The sequence below is a fragment of the Diceros bicornis genome, chromosome 2 (assembly GCF_020826845.1).
Source record: "Diceros bicornis minor isolate mBicDic1 chromosome 2, mDicBic1.mat.cur, whole genome shotgun sequence".
Classification (NCBI taxonomy): domain Eukaryota; kingdom Metazoa; phylum Chordata; class Mammalia; order Perissodactyla; family Rhinocerotidae; genus Diceros; species Diceros bicornis.
Genome location: NC_080741.1, coordinates 21192966 through 21211320, shown reverse-complemented (window position 1 = coordinate 21211320; position 18355 = coordinate 21192966). Strand labels below are relative to the sequence as shown.

The following is an 18355-nucleotide window of genomic DNA, read 5'->3' as shown; positions in this document are numbered from 1 at the left end:
CCACAGAATCAGAAAGAACAATTCCACGCCCTAAAAATTACCTTGTGCAGCCCCTTTGTAGTCAACCCCTACCCCTATCCCCAACCTGTGGCAACCACTCGTCTGTTTTCCTCCCTATAATTTTATGTTTTCCAGAATGTCATACAATTGGAAACATACAATATATAGCTTTTTAGGTCTGACTTCTTTCATTAGAAAAAAGGATTTAAGATTCATCAATGTTGTTGCATGAGTCAACAGCATATTCCTTTTTATTACTGATAATAAAATAAAAGTAATAAAATATTACTGATGCCTTTTTATTCCTTTTTATGTACTACTCCATTGTATGGGTATACTCTTTTTTCAAGCTGAGGCATTTTTAAACTAAAAAGAAGATCATAAACATACAGGCAAGCCTCATTGATCAGTACATATCATGCTTTTGCACACACTATTTTAGTTTTCTTTCTTAGATCAAGGGTCAGCAAACATTTTCTGTAAGAAGCCAGAGAGTAAATATTTTAGGCTTTGCAAGTCACGTACATCTCTATTACATATTCTTTCTTTTCTTAACAACCCTTTGAAAATGCAAAAATCATTCTTAGTTTATGGGCCATACAGTAGGCTGTAGCTTGCTAGCCTCTGACTTAGATAAACAATTATATTTACAAACATTCTAATACGGACTATACTTCCCCTAGAGAAATGATGAAAAGTCCAAATGCCAAATAAAGTGTGAAAAGGTGCCACAAATTCTAATTATTAACAGCCATGACCACAGCTGATCTGATTGAACGAGGAAAACCAAAAAAAAAAGACTCACGGCAAGGTTTCTTTGGAGCACACTGCTGTCAGGCAGAGTGAAATCTAATCATCCTCGCACAATCTCCCAATATAGGTAATCACTGTTTGCTTAGGGTAAAGATAATATTCATAGTGAAAAGCGCTGTCGCCTGAGAGGTCCCCAAGCACAGAATGTGCACAGCTCTGTGTGGGTGTCCTGTCAGCAGTCACCACACAACACATTTTGCCAACAGCTCTTTGTTAATTTACATGGAACTCAGTAGGTATACCGCAGAACAGTCATCCTCTGCTGAAACAATTTCAAAGAAAACTGGACGGTACTAGTTTTTTAGTTAAAGACCATACATAATATGTACTGGACAAAAGCTGCCCAAATCTATTTAGTGAATGTATTAAAAATAACACATTTTTAATTGCAAAGGCAATTAAACAACAAACAATAAAACAATACAAACAATAAAACAATACAAATAATAAAATTCTAGGTGATCCAACAAACATCCTTTTCTATCTTAGCTACCCTATGGCCATGACTTGTAATCCACTTAACTATAAGTATCTGCTCATTCTGCTTTCTTCCTGTGGGGTCCACCACTTCTGCCTGCCATGCTGTACTTGACTACTCTATTTCAACTGATCTCTCCTCCTCCAGGCCTTCTTCCCTATTCCCTGTAAGCTGGCTCTCCCTGCCCCCGTAATATGGCACATTATCACACTGCACTGAAATCATGTTTATCCCACTAGACTGTAGTTTCTTAGCATAACACATCTTATTTGTCTTTGGAATCCTCAGTGTGTAGTGCATACTGGTCAGCTGAAAAATTGTTCTGCTTTATCTTTAAATATCTTACCTTGTATGCATTTAATCTATAGGCAACCACAATTCATAAGAAGTAAAGGAAATTCTTAAATAAAATCAGCCAGTATTTTGTTCTAAAATGATAAGTAAATCATCTAACTAAAAATTCCACTCCATTTCCCATCAACTTCAGAGGTTTTAATGCCAAGTGACAAAATGCTGACAACGTTTGAGTTTTCTTTAATGAAGAACACTCATATTCTCAAAATCAGCCAGCCAGAGTTGTGCTTTTAGTAGTTGAAACAGAAGATATAATTGATAATTAAGTCATTCAGACACATTCCCAACTGGAATGAGCCACAAGTTCAAAGCTGCCCTTCTGACCTACTGACAAGTTGGCAGAAAATGAGATATGCAGACATAGTTTTCTGAAACTACAGGTGATAGATTTGAGTTGGAAATGCAGCTTTATTTATTTAATATGTTTAAAAAAAGAAGTACAATGTAATAGGCCCTCAGTTGATCCAAACTACATTGGAGAGGGGGGGTTAAATTACCCTAGTGCACTAAATGCAGTTTAAAAAACACAAAAGATAGATACCTGCTTTGTAGAGGAAGAATTTTAGGAGACTTGGGCGGCTTAGAAGCCTCAATCCCAAGAAGCTGGACAGCACCATTATCAGACGCTATGGCCAGGTAGTGGGAACCCTGGCAGAACGTGAGAGTCTTGACACGCCCTCCAATGCGGCTATATGTGAGAACAGATCTGCACGAAAGAAAAATAAGATTGCATTTCTGAAAGGGCCAGAAGAGCATTATTACTGCTAATATTAAATAAATATCCACATGACTATTAACAAACAAAATTACTACATTGAGGTCTGTTTCATCTCCTTGATCTCATAACAAAAACAAGAATCTCCCTCAAAAGCCCTGGCACAAAATCACCTTTTCTTCCGATATTTTCAAATGGCCATCTTCACACACTTCTCTCCCATCATAGAAAGACTGTCCACCCTCCTTTCCAGTTGAAACTCCCATATTTGTGGTCCTGATCCAGTTCTCCTTCCACTTTTGCAAAACCCTAAACTCTACTCTTCCTCCCTTCAGTTATTCTATATCCCTCAGGTGCAGCCTGGCACAGCAGGAAAAGCACTGGCTTTGACACCAAAGAGCTGAGTTCTACTACTGACTTCCTATACGATCCTGGTCAAGCCACTTAACCTACTCTGTGTCTCAGTTTACTCATCTATAAAACAAGGACTGCCCAACTTATCTAACTGGGACATAGTGAGGCTCAAATAATATATAAATCATAAAATATTCATAAATGCAAAATATTACTATAATATTCAGTCTCTCCCACACACATGCTGACCTCTCAAACTGTCTATCCTCTTTCCTTAAATTCATTGCCAAACTTCTTGAATATATGATCTACACAGGGTGCCCCCCATTATCACCAATTCCCTCCTTCATTAGCTTCCACAGAGGTTGCATACTCACCCTGCTACGGGGCCATAGCTCTAAAAGGTTACAAGCCCCTAATCACTAAATTTATTAATCTCTACCTTGTGCAACTCATTTCAATCTATTATACAAGTTAATACACATTAAATGTATAAAAATTATTAAAATACAAAAAAGAATACACAAAAGTAAAAACATTTATAATTCTATCACCCAAAGAGAAACACTATTAACATTTTATTTTATTTTATTTTGTTTACTTATTTTTTGTGAGGAAGATCAGCCCTGAGCTAACATCAATGCCAATCTTCTTCTTTTTGCTGAGGAAGACTGGCCCTGGGCTAACATCGGTGCCCATCTTCCTCTGCTTTACATGGGACATCGCCACAGCATGGCTTGACAAGTGGTGCGTCGGTGCGCGCCCGGGATCCGAACCTGAGAACACTCGGGCCGCTGAAGCGGAGCGTGCGCACTTAACCACTGTGCCACTGGGCCAGCCCCAATTTTATTTTTATTATTATTTTGTTTTTTTCTTTTGCTTGGAAAGATCCACCTTGAGCTAACATCTGTCATCAATCTTTCTCTTTTTTTTTTCCCTCCACAAAGCCCCAGTATATAGTTGTATACTCTAGCTGTAAGTCCTTCTAGTTCTTCTATGTGAGCTGCTGCCACAGCATGACTACTGACAGATGAGAGGTGTGGTTCCGCAACTGGGAACTGAACCTGGGTCACCGAAGCGGAGAGCACCAAACCTGAACCACTAGGCCATCAGGGCTGGCTGACATTTTATTATACATCCTGTCAAAAGGTGTTCTATGCATATTATATTCATATATATCCATATTTGCTTTTTAAATAAATATGGAATCATATTTTATATTTTTTATTAATCATCTCTCTCTAGTTCACTTTCTCTTAATAACAGCTTTCTTGAGATGTAATTCACATACCATAAAGTATAACAACATTTTAAAGTGTACAATTCAGTGATTTTTAGTATATTAACAGAATTTTGCATAGATCATCAGTATCTAATTCCAGAACATTTTCATCATTCCAAAGAAATAAAAAAAAAAAACCCAGCTCACCCCCATTAGCATTCACTCCCCATTTTCCCCTCCCCTCAGCCCCTGGAAACAACTAATCTACTTAAATTTTCTATGAATTTGCCTATTCTGGATATTTCATATAAATGCAGTCACATATTATGTGGTCTTTTGTATCTGGCTTCTTTCACTTAGCGTAATGTTTTCAAGGTTCATCCATTTTTTTATGGCCAAATATGATTCCATTGTATGGCTATACCACATTTTGTTTATCCATTCATCAGCTGATGAACATATGTAGTGTTTCTACCTTTTACCTATCATGAATAACGCTGCTATAAGCATTTCTATATAAGTCTTTGAGGGGACATAACGTCTCAAACACAGTGCCTACAGGGGCCCCGCCAGTATGGCATTTAAGTAGAAAGAGCCAGAGACAAGGCAATGGGAGAGATGGGAATGTCAGTATGCTCGGTCTCTCGAACTTGCTTGTTTTCTCTCTCTCTCTCTCTTCCCCTCTTTTAATATTGAGATACAATTTACACACCACAATATTCACTCTTTTAAAGGGATTTATAGTATAGTCACTAAATTCTGTAACCGTCATGATCATCTAATTCCAGAACATTTTCATCACCCCAAAAAAAAATCCTCTACCCGTTAGCAGTCACTCCCCAACGCTCTCTCCCCCCAGCTCCTGGCAACTACCTATCTACTTTTTGTCTCTATGGGTTTGCCTATTCTGGACATTTCACATAAATGGAATCATACAATATGCTCGCTGGCTTTTGGATCAGGCTTCTTTAACTTAGTATAATGTTTTCAAGGTTTATCCATGTTGTAGCATGTATCAGTATTTCATTTGTTTTCATGGCTAAATAACAATCCATTTTATGGATATAACACCAATTTTGTTTATCCATTCAACAGTTGATAGACATTGTGGTTTCCACTTTTTGGCTATTATGAAACATGCTGCTATGAACACCAGTGTATAGATTTTTGTCTGAACATATGTTTTCAACTGTCTTGGGTTTATACCTAGGAGTGGAATTGTGGGGTCATATGGGAACTCTATGTTTAGCATTTTGAGAAACTACCAAACTGTTTTCCAAAGTTACTGCACCATTTTACGTTCCCACCAGCAATGTATAAAGATTCTAGGGGCTGGCCCAGCGGTGTAGCAGTTAAGTGCGCGCACTCCACTGCAGCAGCCCAGGGTTTGGATCCCAGGCACGCACTGACCCACCGCTTGTCAAGCCATGCTGTGGCAGTGTCCTATATAAAGTAGAGGAAGATGGGCACGGATGTTAGCCCAGGGCCAGTCTTCCTCAGCAAAAAGAGGAGGACTGGTGACAGATGTTAGCTCAGGGCTAATCTTCCTCACAAAAAAAATAAATAAAGATCCTAATTTCTCCACATCCTCTCCAACACTTGTTATTGTCTTTTTGATTATAGCCATTCTAGTGGGTTCCAAGTGGTATCTCATTGTGGTTTTGGTTTGCATTTCTCTAGTGACTAACAATGTGGAACATCTTTTTGTATACTTACTGGTCCTATTTGGAGAAACATCTATTTGAATCCTTTGTCTATTTTTGTGTGTATCCGAGGAAGATTAGCCCTGAGCTAACATCTGTTGCCAATCCTCCTCTTTTTGCTGAGGAAGACTGGCCCTGGGCTAACATCCGTGCCCATCTTCCTCTGCTTTATATGTGGGACGTCTGTCACAGCACAGCTTGATGAGTGGTGCATAGGTCCGCGTCCAGGATCTGAACCTGTGAACCCTGGGCCGCCAAAGTGGAGCATGCGAACTTAACCACTATGCCACCAGGTCAGCCTCCATTTGTCTATTTTTTAATTGAGTTGTCTTTTTATTGTTGAGTTGAAAGAGTTCTTTGGATATTCTGGGAACTTAGATATGTGACTTACAAATATTTCCCTCATTCTGTGGATTGTCCTTTCCCTTTCTTGATAGTGTCCTTTGAAGCACAAATGTTTATAATTTTGGTGAAGTCTCATTTGCCTATTTTTTCTTTTGTTGCTTGTGCCTTTTGAGCTCATATGTCAGAAACTCTTCCCTAATGCAAGCTCATGAAGAGTTACGTGCTTATGTTTTCTTCTAAAAGTTTTATAGTTTAGCTCTTAACGTTTAGGTCTATGATCCATTTGAAAAATTCTCTGGAAATTTATCCTTTTGCACGTGGATACCCAATAATCCCAGCACCATTTGTTCACAGTATTCCTTCCCCCAGTGAATTGTCCTGGCACCCTTGTCAAAAGCAGTGACCATAAATGTATTTCTGCAGGTCAGTTCTATCCCATTGATTTACACATTTATCCTTATGCCAGTAACATACTGTCTTGATTATTGTACCTTTGTAGCAAATCTGGAAGTGTGAGTTCTCCAACTTGGTTCTTTCAATACTGTTTTGGCTGTTTAAGTCCTTTGCATTTCTTTACGAATTTTAGGATCAGACTGTCAATTTCTGGGGGGGGGGGGGCTGGAAATTTCATAGGGATTGCATTGAATCTGTAGATCAATTTGGAGAGTACTGCTATCTTAACAATGTTGAGCATTCCACTGAATGAACATAGTATGTCTTTCCATTTATTTAGGTCTTCTATAATTCCTTTCAATGATGTTTTGTAGTTTTCAGTATACAAGTCTTGTACTTTTTTTGTTAAATTTATTCCTAAGTATTTCATTCTTTTTGATATTATTGTCAAAGGAATTGTTTTCTTAATTTCATCTTTGAACTGTTTATTGTTAGCATACAGAAATGCAACTGATTTCTGTACATACAAATACAGCATGATCTTGTATTCTGCAACTTTGCTGAACTCATTTGTTAGTTCTAATAAGTTTTTATTTTTATTGCTTAAGATAGTCTATATAAAAGATCACACTGTCTGCTAATATAGTTTTACTTCTTCCTTTCCAACCTGTATGCCTTTTATTTCTTTTCCTTAACTAATTGCCCTGGCTAGAACCTCTAGTACAATGCTGAATGGAAATGGCAAGAGTGGACATTCTTATCTTGGTTCCTCATTTTAGGGGAAAAGCTTTCAGTCCTTCACCATTAAGTATGATGTTAGCTGTGAGTTTTTTGTAGATGTCCTTTATCAGTTCTCATCTATTACTAGTTCATTATTTTTAATTTTATAAAAGGGTGCTAGATTTTGTCAAATGCTTTCTGAGAGTCTGCTGAGATGATCATGTGGTCTTTGTCCTTTATTCTATTAATATGATATATTCATTTGACTGATTTTCATAGTTGAACGAGGTTTGCATTTTTGGGATAAATTGCACTTGGTCATGGTATATGTTGGATTTGGCTTATTAGTATTTTGTTGAGGATTTTTATGCCTGTATTAATTATAGGTATTGGTCTGTTGTTTGCTTGTGATGTATTTGTCTGGTTGTGGTATCAGGGTAATACTGGCTTTACAGCATGAGGTAGAAAGTGTTCTTTCATCTATTTTTTGGAAGAGTTTTGAAGGATGGGTGTTAATTCATTAAACATTTGGTAGAATTCACCAAGAAGACATCTCAGGCTGGGCTTTTCTTTAGGAGAAGTTTTTTTAAATTACTAACTTAATCTCTTTTTGTTATAGGTCTATTCAGATTTTCTATTTCTTCTTCAGTCATTTTTGACAGCTTGTGTCTCTCTAGGAATTTGTCCATTTTATCTAGGTTATCTAATTTGTTGGCATACAATTATTCATAGTATTCCCTTCACAGTTCCCTTATTTCTGTCAGGTCAATAGTAATGTCCCCTCTTTCACTCCTAATTTTAGTAATTTGAGTCCTCTCTCTTTTTTTATTGGTTATTGTAGAAAAGTTTTGCCAACTTTGATCTTTCCAAAGAACCAACTTTTGCTTTTGTTGACTTTTTCGCCTTTATTCTGCATTCTCTATTTCAATTATTTCCTTTTTAGTCTTTATTATTTCCTTCCTTCTACTTGCTTTGGGTTTACTTTGCTCTTCTTTTTCTAGTTTCTTAAGGTTAAGACTAAGTTATTGATTTAAGATCTTTCTTCTTTTTAAATAGAGAGGTTTACAGCTATAAATTTCTCTCTCAACATTCCTTTAGCTGCATTCCATAAGTTCTGGTATGTTATATTTTCACTTTCATTCATCTCAAAGTATTCTCTAATTTCCCTTTGAAGAACCATTGGTTATTTAGCCATGTGTTGTTTCATTTCCATATTAGTGAATTTCCCAAATTCCTTTCTATTATCATTATCTAGTATCATTCCACTGTAGTTAGAGTTGGCATATTTCAATCCTTTTAAATGTACTGAAGCTTGTTTTATGGCCTAATATATGGTTTAATCTGGAAAGTGTTCCACGCACACTTTAGAAGAATTTGTATTCTGCTGTTGTTGGGTGGAGTACTCTATTGATATCTGTTAGACCTGGTTGGTTTGCAACGTTGTTCAAGTCTTCTATTTCCTTGCTGACCTTAGGCCTAGTTGTTTGATCTATATCGAAAGTGGAGTATCAAAGTCTCCAACTACTACACTTAAATTGTCTATTTTTCCCTTCAATTCTGTCACAGTTTTTGCTTCCTTTTGGGTCTCTGTTGTTAGGTACATGTGTTTATAATTGTTGTTTTCCTAATGCACTGACCCTCTTATTATAAAATGTCTTTGTCTCTAATAGCAATTTTTATCTTAAAGTTTATTTTGTCTGATATTAGCACAGCTGCTCCAGCTCTCTTTTAGGTATTCTTTGCATGATGCATCTTTTTTAGTCCTTTTACTTTTAACCTGTGTCTTTGAATCTAAAGCGTGTCTCTTGTAGACAACACATAGTCATATCGTGTTTTTCATCCTTTCTGCCAACTCTGCCTTTGATTACATTTAACGTGATTATCAATAAGGTTAGATTTATGTTTGACATTTTGCTATTTCGTATTTTGCTAAAAATTTTTTTGTTTTCTCTGTATCTTATGCAGGTTTTTGTTGTTCTTCTATTCCTCCATTACTGCCTTCTTTTGTGCTAAAGATATTTTCTTTTTTTAATTTTTATTCCCTTGTTGTTGTAAAATTCCCAAGGGAATTTTAATTCCCTTGTTGTTTCTCTGACTATATGTTTTTGAGTTTTACTAAATGTTTTTAAGGTTTTTTTTCAGTGGTTCCCCTGGGAAATACAATTAACATCTAAAAATGAGCAGATTAATACCAACTTATAATACACAAAAACTTTGCTCCAATATATCTCTCTTTCCTCCCCCCTCCTCTGTACTATTATTGTCATACAAATTATATATTTATATAAGCCCATCAAAACAGTTTTATAATTATTTCTTTATAGGTCATCTTTTAAATCAGACAGCAGGTAAAAACAATCTCAAACAAAAATAATCTGTACTTTTACACTTACTTATGTATTTACCTTTGCCAATACTCTTTATTCCTTCATGTGGATTCAAGTCACTGTCTCATGTCTTTTCCTTTGAGCACAAAAGATTCCCTTTAGTATTTCTTTCAGGGAAAATCTGCTAGTAATAAATTCCCTGTTTTTATTTATCTTGGAACATCTTGATTTCACCTTTGTTTTTGAAGGACAAGTTTGCTGGATATAGAATTACCAGTTGACGGTCTTTTTCTTTCAACATTTTGAATATGTCATCTCACTGACTTTCAATCTCCATCACTTCTGATGAAATGTCAGCTGTTAATCTTATTGCAGATCCCTCGTCTGTGATGAGTCATATTTCTCTCATTGTTTTCAAGATTCTCTCTTTGTCTTTCAATGGTTTGCTTAAAATGTGTCTGGAATAGCTCTCTTTGATTTTTATCCTACTGGGAATTTGTTGAGCTTCTTAGATGTGCAGATTAATGTTTTCCATCAAATCTGGGAAGTTTTCAGCCATTATTTCTTCAAATATTCTCTCTACTCCTTTTACTCTCTCCTCACCTTCTGGGACTCCTATTAAATGTATGTTGGTGCACTTGATGGTGTCCCACAGGTCTCTGAGGCTCTGTTCATTTTTCTTTATTCTTTTTTAGTTTTTGTACCTCTAACTGAATAATGTCAACTGATTTATCTTCAAGTCTCTGTTTTATTTTCTTGCCAGTTGAAATCTGCTATTTAGCCTCTTGAGTGAACTTTTCATTTCAGTTATTATACTCTCCAACACCGGAATTTCTATTTATCATCTCCTTATTGATAGTTGTCTATTAGGTGAAACATTTTTCTCATACTTTCCTTTTAATTCTTTGACATGGTTCCTTTTAAATCTTTGAACACATTTTAATAGCTAATTTAAAGTCTTTACCTAGTAAGTCCAATGTCTGGGATTACTGAGGTGCAGTTTCCATTGACTGCTTTTTCCCTGTGTATAGGCCATACTTTCCTGGTTCTTTGCCTGATTTGTAATTTTTTATTCAAAACTGGACATCCTAATTAATATGTGTCAACTTCGGAAATAAGATTATTCTAATGTTGTTGCTGTTTGTTTGTTTAGTGACTTTCCTGGACCAATTCTATAAAATCTGTATTCTTTCACATGTGTGGACTGATTCCATAAAGTCTGTATTCTTTCCCTTCAGTGTGGCCACTGAAGTCCCTGTTCAATTAGCTTAGCGGTCAGCTAGGGACTGCAAAGACATTTCCTTACACGCCTTGAACTGAGTGTTCTAGCCTTTGGGGAGGCTCTCTATGTGTTGTGCCACACCTTCAACAAAGCAGTTCACAACTCTGCCTCATCCTTCATTTCTTGCTTGCACAGAATCTCAAGGTTAGCCGGAGGTGAGAATTCAGGCTCTTCTCAGTTGTTTCCTGGACATGTGCACAACCCTGCACATGCATGTGGCCTTATATATGTCCATGAGTACATCCAAACTTTTCAAAGGCCCCTATGGACATCTCATTCCCTAGTTCTTCCTTTTAAGTTTTTTTGTCAGCCTCTTGCTAGCTACAACTGGTAATGCCACCTCAGGCAGCTGCAATGTTAAATAAAGAACACTGATAATTTCAACAATGTCCTGTGGGTAGTTTTTCTCAAAGAACGAGGTATGAGTCAGATTAAATAAAGACAGGCCCTGAGAATGGAACTTTTCAGCAAGCTGGCAGAAAGGTCAAATAGTGACAATTCTCTGGAGATGGGGCTTTTGCGGAGTTTCCAAGGCCATTATGACCCCTCCAGTGGCTACTAAGCAGCTGGTTTTTCATGGCTACCTTAGTGATGAGACTGTTAGTTTTCAAAGCTACCACAGAGTTTGGTAGAGGGGGATGAAATTAGGGAGCACATGGCTCACTGTTCTGAGAGTCAGCTGTATTTCTCAAATAACATTCTTTGGATTGATGCAAGACTTTAGCTAACTCTAGAGTTCTGAAAAAGTTGATTTTGACAGTTTTTGTCAGTGTTCTCACTGTTTTTATGGGGGAGAAGATTTTGGGAAGTCCTTACTCCTCATTCCAAAAATAGAAACCCAACAAGCTCTTCTTAAACAACTACTTTTCACACAATATATCAATATATTTCATATCAAAATATTTATTTCCAAAACATCAGTTTTACATTTGCATCATCACTTATTTATCCAACTTCACTCCTACTGCTAAACCTTTAGTTTGCCTCTCATTTTTTACTATTATAAAGAAAGCCAATCTGAACGGCCTTAAAACTAAATCTGAGTTTATTCTTAGTTATTTCCTTAGGATATGGACATCATAAGGCTTGTGATATATATCGTCAAAAAGTCCTCCAGGGATGACGGATGTATCAACTGCATTCCACTGAAGGGCACTATATGAGACTGCTCAATGGCCTTATTAGGTTTTCATGGTACTTGGCTTTTTTACTGCATTTAAGAGCTGCCTATAAGTCCCTTTCTTAAAACTCTCTCTTCTGTTGCAGTCTAATAGTTTCTTCTCTCTCCTTTTCAGACCCCTCTCTTCTGGTCCCCAAAACTCAATTTCCTAAGATTCAAGCCTTTACAACCCTTTACATTCCCTTTTCTTCAGAGTAGCCATACTACTCTAAAACTTTGACTTCCAAGACTATCAGTCACTCTAAAAATATGTAACCCTAATACTAGTAACTTTCTTGTACATCTCTCATATTGTTTCAATTCTTCTTTGGGATAAAATCTCACTTAGATGTTTTACCATCAAATTCAACAAGTACCAAATGCACCCATCTCCCCTAAAATTGAGAAGCTAAATGAGCCAAAAATAGGGTAGAATAAAAAGTATATATGGAAAATATAACTTATAATACTATAAAAGATTAAGTTGAAAAATCTGTGTGAAAGTTTAGAAAAACAGCAATTTTTCAAGAACTAGTCCCCAGTGGACAAACTAAAAGTTTAACTCAAATAAGAAAGAAGAAAATGGCAGAGCCAAATCCAAGTGGCCTAAATTACCAATCATAATTCAGTGAGAAAAGTTAGGACTGGGAACTGGGTGGTCAGCCAACATAATACATAGGGGAAAAGCATCAGCAGTCAGAATGTATCAGTAACATTTCCTAGGAAAACACATCAGTTTTGCTACTCTTTCCCAGTCCCCAGCTGTTCCCACTTGGTTCTGGCAAAAATAATGGCCTCCTTCTCCCTTCATCAGTTCACGAAGGCATGTGATAAGGGCAACACATTCTGTTCCTTTTCCCTCTTCCCCCCCCCAGGACCTGGAATGAAATCTCCAAGCCAAGGCCTACTGCACTCCACAATAAGAGAGCAGCTGAATCCAGAGAAAATCCAATCTCCTGACAATCACACAAACTTCTCAATGACTATACAGTCAGCTAAACTGCTACATTTTCTGGGATACCACTGTCTGAAATGTGACACTGTGATACCACTGCCTAAAATATGTGACACTGGGATACAGAAGGCATGACTCTGTGACAAAAATTATTTGAGAATTTACAAGTGAGATGTTTGCAAAGCTAACAGATGATTCCAAGTTCTTGAGAAGTTTACTCATGTCAATTAAACTTATCCTACTAATAAACGGGATGATGAATGCAGTGATGATGATGATAACAAAGAACCATTTGGAAAATAATTATCAGAAGAGGTGTTTAAAATACTTACCAAAATGCTCATGGTGGTGGGAAAAAAATCAAAAGAATGGGGGGCCAGCCCAGTGGTGCAAGTGGTTAAGTGTGTGCACTCCGCTTCAGCGGCCCGGGGTTCGCAGGTTCAGATCCCGGGCATGCGCCAACGCACCACTTGTTAAGCCATGCTGTGGCGGCATCCCATATAAAGTAGAGGAAGATGGGCACGGATGTTAGCTCAGGGCCAATCTTCCTCAAGAAAAAAGGGGAGGATTGGCATCAGATGTTAGCTCAGGGCTAGTCCTCCTCACAAAAAATAAATTAATTAATTAATTAAAAAAAAGAAAAAGAAAAAGAATGGTTGCAAGCAGGGAGGAGGCAGGGATTTTGCGTGAAAAGACATGAGGGGAACATTCTGGTGTTATGGTTATGTTCTGTATCTTGAGAGTGGTTTAAGTTGCATGGTGTATGTATTTGTTGGAACTCATAGCACGGTTCACTTAAGATCTGTGTACTTCATGGGGCCAGCCCAGCGGCGTAGCAGTTAAGTGTGCGCAGTAAGTGCACACGCTCCACTGCAGCGGCCCGGGGTTCAGATCCCAGGGGTGCACCGATATACCACTTGTCAAGCGATGCTGTGGCAGCGTCCCATATAAGGCAGAGGAAGATGGGCACTAATGTTAGCCCAGGGCCAGTCTTCCTCAGCAAAAAGAGGAGGATTGGCGACAGATGTTAGCTCAGGGCTAATCTTCCTCACACAAAAAAACAAACTGTGTACCTCATAGCATACAAATTTTATGCCAAAAAAGAAAGAAAGAACTATAAACAAATACTGAATTCTAGTTAATGATACGCATGCTGAAGTTTTTACGAGAAGTGTACTGATGTCTGCAACTTACTTTGAAATACATTTTAAGAAGATGAATTGATAGGATGGATAATTATATGACACAGCAAAATAGTAAAATTATTAATTATAGAATCGGTGTGGCAAGTACATGGGTGTTCACTGTGAAGCTCTTCAACCTTTCTTATAGGTTTAAAAATTTCATAATAAAATGCTGACAAAAAATCGCTACATGGAGCCAGAATTCTTTTATTGGTCTTTGATTTATGCTTTGACCAATGCAATGCCAAGACAGAACGAATGTGAAAACAATAATTAAGCATGGTGTGAAAATATAGAGCTCTTTTAAAAAAATAAATAGCACAAAATCGTATCAAGTTGGTAAGTAAGGAGTAAACTTTTGAATTATTTTAGTTATCAAAGATTTTTTGTTTGATGATTTTGTGGTTAACTATGGTCAATGAACTGATAACAAGAAAAGCATCAAAGATTCCCCACGTCTTTTTATGTACATGAGATTCAATTTTAATTTCTAGTAGCTTTCTTCTCAGACAGACCAAACGAGGCACTGAACAAATATAAACATGGTAGAACTGATGGGGATGGGAGGACTGGGAGATGGGAGGAGGGGGACAAACAGACTGCATATCAAGTAGGGACATAACTATAAAGTTGTACAAATCTAAAATATCTTTTATAATCACACTTATCAAAATCACATTATGCGTATTTAAAAAGTCTTAGGGATTTCAAGTCATACATTATCTCCATCTTGATCATAACAGTGGTGCAATGGTATAATATATTTTTTCCTTACATAGCTAGCCATTCTATCATTTTTTTACTTTTCTCTTGCTCACACTCCATCTAACCCAAATTTCAAGATTCAGCAAATCCTGTCGGCTCCACCATTAAAACATATTCAGAATCTGATCATTTCCCACTAACTCCACCTCTTGCTTGAATTACTGTAATAGCCTCCCAAGTGCTTCTGTCCTGCCCCTTTTCTGTCTATTCTCAACACAAAAGCGAAGAGTAATTCTGTTGAAATCTAACTCAGATCATGTCTGTCTGCTCAGAACCCTCCAAAGGCTCCCCATCTTACTCAGAGTAAAAGTCAAAAGTCCTTTACAACAGCCTACAAAGCCCTATGTAATCTGCCCTCTCTTACCCCCCGCCCCCCTTGCTCACGCTGCTCCAGCCACACAGACCTTTCTGCTATTCCCCAAACATGCCCAACATCTTTCTGCCTCAGGCCTCTGAAATCCTTGTTTCTTCTTCCTGGAACGCTCTTCCCCAAGATATCCACATGGCTCTTTCTCTCACCTTTTTCAGGTCTTTCCTCAAATGACATCTTCTCTGTGAGGCATTCTCTAGCCAATTTATTTAAAATTCTACCCTACTGCATTCCCTATCCCTCTTTCCTGCTATACTTTTCTTCATAACAATTTTTTACCATCTAACATACTATATGTTTTACTTATTTATATTGTTTATTGTCTGTCACCTCCCACTAGAAGGAATGCTCCACAGAAGAGGTGTTTTTGTTCATTTCTCATTGCTGTGTCCCTGGCACCTAAGACAGCACCTGTCACAGAGTAAGCACTCAATAGTATTCGTTGACTGACTAAATGAATGAACAGATTCTCCTTGTAAGCATATGTTACCTGGTAGTGGTGGTTTTCCCCTCCATCTTTTGACTGTTCCAGATTTTCACTGTGCCATCATTTGAACATGTTGCAAAAAGTGAGTGTTCATCAGAGACTCTAATTCGATTCACAGCAGATTTGTGTTCATGAAGATGTGCAACAAGCAGCCCTTTAGGACGCCACCCTAAGGAAAAGCAAAGCAATGTGTCTTAAACTATAGTTTACAAATACAATCTTCCCCTTAGCCTCCCAGCTATAGTCACCAACAACCGGCATGGGAACAATCATAAGGACTAAACAAAGGGTACCAATAGCCAGCCAATACAGAATGGTCTACTGGGACCATGACAGAAACTATTATCTATTGATAATAGATTAGACATCCAAGATAGCAATTAAGTGTCGCTCAAATAGCCTTAGAAAGACTGCCTCTGGGGCCATTCTCTAGTGTCTGAGAAGGCACAACAGTCACTTGCTACCCAGAAAAACCCTGACTACTTGCTCAGTAGCAAGAGGTAATGACTATCCCGACCTAGAGAAATCAGGTACTAGGGAAGCAGCTAGAGCCTGAAAGTCTCAAAGACCCAGATCCAAAGGGTGACTATATGGTTAATTAGATGTATACAGAGTTTAACATTGTCCCAGACCCACAGTAAACTCCCAAATATTGATTTCTTCTCTATCTGCAATCATTTATCCTATGGTATCAACATGTTAGTATAAATGGTATTACAAATTACAGCCTCAGAATGCCTATGGATTTTCTAGTACTTTCTTTATGACATCTATACCCTTCTGCTTTACTATGCATATTCTTTTTGTGTATGATTAATTTCCTTTATGATAAATTCCGAGGCCAGAGACCATGTCTTATCCATTCTGAATCATTCACAGTATCTAGCACGTCCTTGCATATAACTGTCTTCAATGTTTGACGAATAAACTTTTATATTAAGTGTAACATTTAATAATATTTAACATTAATCTATTTTAAAACAAAACAGAAAGCTATGCTGAAGATCATACTATATTGGGAGTCAGCATTATGCCTAAGTAAGTGATAACAATGTCATTTTAGGATGAAATTACTTCTTTTTGCCAAGTAACAAAAATGAAACCAAGACTACTGCCAAACCTGGCTTACTCTAAGACAAAAAAATACAATGTTTCCTCTTGAGTCTCTAGCCCACATGTATGGGAAGAACAGCTGAATGCAATTTTTAAGGAGGATATGCTGGCTTTGGAAGTGATCAAAAACACTTTCCAGTGAAGCCTAGATATTCTACCAGGCTAGGTTGAACAATTCCCTCCAGAGAAAATCAATTTCACACAACCACTCAAGTGTGAAAAGAAAAAATCAAGAGTCCAACAGTCATTGCACATTTCTAGAACCACAAAATCTGACACCTTTTGCGTGATTACTGAATAAAACATACAGCTCCACTTAAGTATAAAATGCCACTTATAAAGACTGATTCTATCATAAAATAGTTTGTGGTCAACTTTTTTTGTTTTTAAAGCAGGGCTGGTAAATAATATCAAACTATAATACAGAAACAATTTAAATATTCCAGGACATTTATTTTGATAAGAAAATTTATGTGACTAGAGATGCCACTTACTACTTAACAATATTTTCCAAATCTTTAAATTACTGATCTCTACCAGCATCTTCCTCAAGTTCACAATAGAAGTCCATGGGAATTCACATAATTTTTAAATCTCCACATTTAAGCACACTATGCATTTCCTCTCAGAGTTTTCAAGTTAAATTTTTATTACTAAAATCTATATATAGAAACTCATTAAAAATGTTTTTCAAAATCTACAAATCTAATATCAAAGACTAGCTCTACCACATTACACTGAGCCAGTCTGTTAACAAAGCTGAGCCACATTTTCATCTGAAATACCTCTAAATTTCTTTTAAATTTTCTAAGAATATAGCAGTGTTTCCCCAAAATCTTAATGTTGATAATTGTTGAGTGGTAGGGTTATAGGTGATTTTGTTTTCTTTTTAAAAGTATCCATTATTGTCTGAATTTTTTTATCTTTTTTTAAAGGAAATTAATAGATGTTAAACTCTTCAGAAATTAAAAGCCGGAGTTTACTCCAAGAAGCCTGACATTCAACGAGAAAGTGGCATGACACTAAGCAGGCAAGTCAAACCCAGCACCACATATGGGTCCATTTTTGGACCACAGACAGGCTAAAATACAAAACAGTAAGTGGTCTAAACAAGACACTGCAAGTTGTCCCCAGAGTTAGGAAGATCCAAACTCCACAAACAATGACTTAAGATTTCTCACTTATTGCTTCTTCCTCTGGGCTTCCAAAGTGACAGTTCTGTTCTGACTTCCTTTGCCTGGTAATTCATTATCAGTACCCTGCATTAGATTCCAGGCTTCAGCACCTGGGCTGGAATACAACTGCCTATCAATGGCACTTTTACCAGGTGGTGGTGGTTTACTCTCCCATTCAGCGTTTTCCATCATCTGCTTAGCTATCCTCTCAGCATTACACTGCTCCCGCTTTTGTTGTATGAGTTGCTGAAGTTCAGTTTTACAAGTTGTGATCCGAATCTGGTAGGTGGATGGTAAAATTGTACTACTTAAAACCTGTATTGTTGGTTTTCTATTTTGGACATTTGTCACTTCTGGAACCTGCGAAACAAACACAATTATAGGTATTTATGTCATAAGCAAAGTACAGTTGATGATAAAAATGTATCCGTGTTCTCTCTA

The 18355-nt window shown here is 37.1% G+C and overlaps 1 protein-coding gene across 3 annotated transcripts in view; it reads right to left on the bottom strand.

Annotated features, from left to right (window-relative positions):
- Positions 1–18355, bottom strand: part of PIK3R4 (phosphoinositide-3-kinase regulatory subunit 4) — a 76129-nt gene that overhangs the window by 10708 nt on the left and 47066 nt on the right. For all 3 annotated transcript variants that reach the window (XM_058553283.1, XM_058553302.1, XM_058553293.1), the window contains 3 exons: positions 18064–18274; positions 15630–15795; positions 2187–2351 (listed from right to left, as the gene is read on the bottom strand). In XM_058553283.1, coding sequence (XP_058409266.1) covers positions 2187–2351; positions 15630–15795; positions 18064–18274 — 542 coding nt within the window. The remainder of the gene's footprint in view (positions 1–2186; positions 2352–15629; positions 15796–18063; positions 18275–18355) is intronic.